This window comes from Trachymyrmex cornetzi, unplaced genomic scaffold, assembly GCF_001594075.2.
Source record: "Trachymyrmex cornetzi isolate Tcor2-1 unplaced genomic scaffold, Tcor1.1 scaffold185, whole genome shotgun sequence".
In the NCBI taxonomy this organism is placed as follows: Eukaryota; Metazoa; Arthropoda; class Insecta; order Hymenoptera; family Formicidae; genus Trachymyrmex; species Trachymyrmex cornetzi.
Genome location: NW_017296473.1, coordinates 34,242 through 39,909, shown reverse-complemented (window position 1 = coordinate 39,909; position 5,668 = coordinate 34,242). Strand labels below are relative to the sequence as shown.

Genomic DNA, 5,668 nt, shown 5'->3' with positions numbered 1-5,668 from the left:
CGTTTAATAATTTGTCAACATTGAAAATGACCCGATCGGCGTCGAAACGTTTGTGTGTTTTTTTATCTCTTAAAATGTAACTTTCCTTTAATATATTACTTCGTTTTTCCAAAACCTTGTTTTTGTTATATTGGCTCGTTGCCCTACTGATCTTGTTTATATATATATAGGTATATGTGGGAAGTCGAATCCAATTTCGAACAGCCCGCGAACACAGAGCGGGGAATTGCTCGAGAAGACACAGCCGATACCGACGGGGCGAAGGAAGAAGGTGGCGCTAAAGGAGAGAGGAGGGAGAGACGTTCGGCGCGCTTGCAAGAAAGTAGGGTAGCTGTATCTGAATCGTAGAATATAGTTTTGATATCTTTTAACAAAGCAGTGACGTGGTGCTTCGACCCTTCCAGAACCATCCTGAGTCCGCATAGTAATTCCCACATATATATCGATAAAAGTATATGTTATGAACATGGGGGGTAGCGTTTATAATGTTAAAATTATAGCCCATGCGCACAGCCAACAATATGGCGATCGGTTAGCACTCAGATCGAAGGTGCCGACACAGAGTAGATCTACTGTTCCTACTTATACTGTGCTTTGATTATCAGTATCAAAAAGTTATCATATGACAACACAGATTCATTCACTTTTAGTGAGTTTACGAAACTCACTAAAGCATACGGTCTCAATCTTGTGCAGATTATAAGCAAAAACTCAGTTAAATCTCATTTATCAGAAAGCAGAAGGAACATGCATTCACAACTGAGTTATGACGTCACAAGTGAGAATTATCTGAGAATCTATGTAAATGGAAAGCAACTAATATAAAAAAATAACATATTTTTCTCCCTCTACAATTAGTTACAACACTGAAATTACATTTCAAAATTAATATTACACAATTTTAGTAATTTAAAGAGTCATTTCCTGGAAAACTTTATTTTTTGATGTTGTATCATGGTTGTAACAAATGACCAATATGTTGGTTTGTTACCAAAATATGACACTAGTGAAAATTTTTCTCAGAATTTTTGTACAAATTGAAACACTTTTCTACTGAGAAAGTAACATCTTTTCTTGAAATTTTTCGTGTATGTAGATAAATACTCAAATATTATAAGGTTTTTCATACTATAATTTCGGAAAAAAAATATTTTGAATTTATTTAGATTTTATCAGATTTTATCAAAAACTTTAGAACGAAAAATCTTAAAATATTTCAGTATTCACATACAGAATTCTAGAAAAGATGTGGATTTCTGAAGTGCTCCAATTTGTATTAAAAATATGGAAGAAAAAGAGCATAAAACCACGGCACAAGTCGTTTTCTGTGATATTTAATATATTCAAGTTTCTAAATTATACGTTTCGGCCAATGTCTGGTCATCTTCAGTAATTACAATATTAATAACGCATTGGATACATAAATATAAATACAAAATTCGCAGTCATATATCTATTTAGTTAAAATTACAAACTTATCAGCATTATTCGTGAGCATATATTCCATAATTGATGAAAAATTTTTTGGAATTGTTTCAAATTGTGTATATAACGAGAATTTCCAGATTCTAATATAAAACAATATGTTACAATTAATATCTTCTGATCTAATTATAAGGAGTTCCAATTCATTACCTGTTTTTTCCGCAATTCGTTAACAATTGTATCTCATCGTAGGAACTTTGACAAACAAAATGGAATATCATCGTGAATATTCATCTCTGATAACCCTGACATTCTAATCACCAGAGCGGATAAAGACAATACAACGGTAATAATGAATTGGGAGAATTACAAAAACAAAATGAATAAAATTCTTACAGACCAGAGTACTTATACGGTTGTTAATAAGGATTTATTCCACTAATAAAATAACAACCGAAATACGCAGTTTATTAACCAAATGAAAAAATAAGGGTTACATAGACCAATATACCTATAAAAAACTGTATGTATCGGACGGAGTACTCTCGAGATGTTATGGATTGCCAAAAATTCACAAAGAAAGGCACCCTGTTAGAATGATTGTCAGCTGCATAAATAGTGCTTTTTATCCATTAGCTACTTTTTTTAAAAACATGATAGAAGAGGGTAATAAGATGAATTTTAGCTATATAAAAAACAGTTTTAAAGTATCTGAAAAACTCAATGGATTTGCATTAATAACAATTTTAGCATTATATCTTTTGACGTTGTATCGATGTATACTAACATTCCTACTTAGTTATCAAAAGTATAGAACGAAGATGGAACTTCATCAGAAATAAGACTACCCACTCAAGAGTTTTTAAGAGCAATTTCAATCATTATTAATTCTACATTTTTAAATTTGACAATAAAATTTTTTAACAGATTTTTGGCATGCCCATTGGTTTCCACTTTCTCCTATTTTGGTTAACATTGTGTTGCAGGATTTAGAACATGATGTTCTTACGACTAATGATTTTGTGACTTCTTTTTATTTCCAATACGTCGATAACATTGTATTGTCTGTACAAAGTGATAAAGTTGAATCTACTCTTGAATTATTTAATACTTATCTCGAAAGGATTAAATTTATGGTAGATTATGATGAGAATGGCATAAAATTTTTTAGATGGAAAATTGATGAAGCAGGATGAAAAAATCATTCTTGATACGTACAAAAAACCAACGGAGTCAAGGAGATATTTAAATTTCTATTCCAATCATCCAATAGTGCATAAGAGAGGAGTAATCATTGGGCAGTTTAACAGAATATTAAATTTATCGTATCCGAAATTTCACGAAAAAAATATCACAAACTTAATTCACACTTTATTAACGAATGGTTATCCTTTAGATTTCATTTTTTCAACTATTCATAAATAGAATTAAAACCTTAGAAAATAGAATTAATACTAATAATAATAACGACGATAACGACATGGCAAAAAAGTTTCATTGTTCCATATTTAAACAATGTATCTGAAAAATTTAAAAAGATAGCACATAGTAATGGGTTTAGGCTGCGGTCCACTTGCTTCTTTCAAATGCTCTTAACGTTACGCTCCAAACGTTACGCTCCAAACGCTACGCTCCGATTGGTCCATTACTATTTCGAATGCTACAATTGCTACGTGAACGCTCCAGCCAACCCACCTCCCGAGGTGAGGCAGTTGAAGCGAAGTGGGAGCAAAAACGATGACGTATTGATGACGTAATCAGAGTTGCTGGGAGCGTTCCGAAGCATCAAATGGACCAGTCATATCAGTGCTACAAATGCTCTGTAGCGTTTGAAGCGCTAAGTGGACCGCAGCCTTAATCATGATAAAAAGACAAGGGTATGCTCATGCGCATGACCAATCAGATTTTTATCCTTGCTTACGTCACAACGAGTGGCTTACGCCACTGTTCAGCAATTTCAAATTGTTTTGGAAAGGTAAAATATTTAATTTTACTTCCCTCAGTTTTTTTTGTTTTTTTCATATAACTGCCGCATTCTTTCACTATGCAGGTCATCGTGAAAATATCTTTAACATTAACTTCTACCGATGACAACGTGCACTACGCCATGGACGCCATGATAAATTATGACCGATAACCACCGATTGCACCCGAATCAGAACCGACCAATCAACGCGTACCCGGATATGACGTAGGCAAGGACATGCGCAAGCTGAACGAGTTTTAGACAATTGATGAGCATACCCTTGTATTTTTATCATGGGTTTAATATTGCATATAAACCAATAAATGAATAGATTCATAAAAATTGGTAAAGATCGTTTATGCAAAGATGATCAATGTGATGTAATGTACAAGATAAATTGTTTGGATTGTGAATCTTCTTATGTCGGTCAAACAAAAAGAAAACTTAAAACACGAATTAAAGAACATAGGGACATAAGGAAATCCACTGATGCAATGTTAGTTGTCTCGCTCCACCAGGTTAATAATAAGCATGAATTAGATTGGGAAAATGTTAGCATTTTTTAGACATAGAACAATCTCTATATAAACGAAGAATATCAGAAATGATACATATAAAAAGTCAAACGAGAAGTATAAATAACCAAAGCAATACTGAAGGATTGCCCGATGTTTATCTGCCTCTGTTAAAGTGTTGATCTTTCTCTCTCTCTCTGTCTCTCTAAAGAATTGTTCTAGAAATTTTATTCCATTTTGTTTGTCAAAGTTCCTACGATGAGGTACAATTGTCAACGAATTGTGGAAAAAACAGGTAATGAATTGGAACTCCTTAATAATTAGATCAGAAGATATTAATTGTAACGTATTGTTTTATATTAGAATCTGGAAATTGTTATACACAATTCGAAACAGTTCCAAAAAATTTTTCATTAACTATGGAATATATGCTCACGAATAATGCTGATAAGAGCTTGTAATTTTAACTAAATAGATATATGATTGCGAATTTTGTATTTATATTTATGAATCCAATTCGTTATTAATGTTGTAATTACTGAAGATGGCCAGATATTGGCCAAAACGTATAATTTAGAAACTTGAATATATCAAGTATCACAAAAAACAACTTGTGCCATAGTTTTGTGTTCTTTTTGTGTTCTTCCATATTTTTGATTATAAACCACTTTCTTATTGATTATATTTGTATTAAAAAATCTATATTTGTACTAAAAAATTTTTTTAAAGTTACAAAATTATTCAAATATTCTAAAAAAATTTTTTATTTACATAAAAACTTTGAAAAATTATATGAAAAATTCTAAGAAAAATTTTTACCAGGAGAGCGACATAAAGGAGAGAATTTCATCAAAACGAAAATTGTGTGACTGAAAGTTGTGTTCAAATTCAATTATTGATTTACTAATAATTGAATTACTAATTTATTAATAAACCTACTTGACTTTTCTTTCCTCTGCTTTTCCAGGTTTGGTACGCTGGGCCCTATCACCCATACGAGTACCATCCAATTTTCCCACAAGAGACATAACCTCACCGGTAGCTTCATCTCGGCTACGTCTTTCTATTAACCGGACATCAGCTTGTAAAACGAGATTGGAATTCTGTAAATGTTAACGCAATATAATACAACAAAATCGTATCGCAAATATAACACAGCGTAAATGTAATGTCATAAATATCATAAAGTTGCACATTAAAAGTTGCACATTATAAAAAAGTTAGCATAGTAAAATAATTAAAGACAACTGTTATGTCATCATTAAAAAATAAACAATTAAAATGAGAAGTACAAACCGCTTTATACTCGTATTGTAATTGACGTGCAGCAGCATCCGCCATGATTTGTTTATTAGGTGCATTCAGTACTTAAAACATATACTACTGGGCTGCGTTCAGAAACTTCACCTTGCATTGCAGGTGATTGCTAGGAGTCTGTGTGAGTGAAATGGTAGGGATAAGGTACCCTCTCTGGGGCTCTATTCTTGAAAAGAAACATATACGAAAGTCTAGGGAAATACTATAGTATACGTAATGTATACTGTAGCATTTCCCTAGATTTTCGTATACGTTTCTTTTCAAGAATAGAGCCCCTGGTGTGTACATTTCTGAACAACTTATGGTTACTGCACACTGGACGCGATGAACGATGAGCGACGAGCGATATCCAATGAGAGGTTTGCTTTGCGTTGTCACGTGAGAAAAAACAGAGTTTTTATTGGATATCGCTCGTCGCTCATCGCTCATCGCGTCCAGTGTGCAG

The 5,668-nt window shown here is 32.7% G+C and overlaps 1 protein-coding gene and 1 long non-coding RNA gene across 2 annotated transcripts in view; one reads left to right on the top strand and one right to left on the bottom strand.

Annotated features, from left to right (window-relative positions):
- LOC108759442 (uncharacterized) overlaps nt 1-723 on the top strand; it is a 16,051-nt gene extending 15,328 nt beyond the window's left edge. The window contains exon 3 of the long non-coding RNA XR_001940007.1: nt 651-723. This is a non-coding gene — a long non-coding RNA (uncharacterized LOC108759442). The remainder of the gene's footprint in view (nt 1-650) is intronic.
- LOC108759441 (putative U5 small nuclear ribonucleoprotein 200 kDa helicase) overlaps nt 1-5,281 on the bottom strand; it is an 81,454-nt gene extending 76,173 nt beyond the window's left edge. The window contains exons 1-2 of the mRNA XM_018504891.1: nt 5,203-5,281; nt 4,846-5,009 (exon numbers count right to left, since the gene is read on the bottom strand). Of these exons, the coding sequence (XP_018360393.1) occupies nt 4,846-5,009; nt 5,203-5,247 (209 nt within the window). The 5' untranslated portion in view covers nt 5,248-5,281. The remainder of the gene's footprint in view (nt 1-4,845; nt 5,010-5,202) is intronic.
- Between the last annotated feature and the right edge of the window lie 387 nt (nt 5,282-5,668).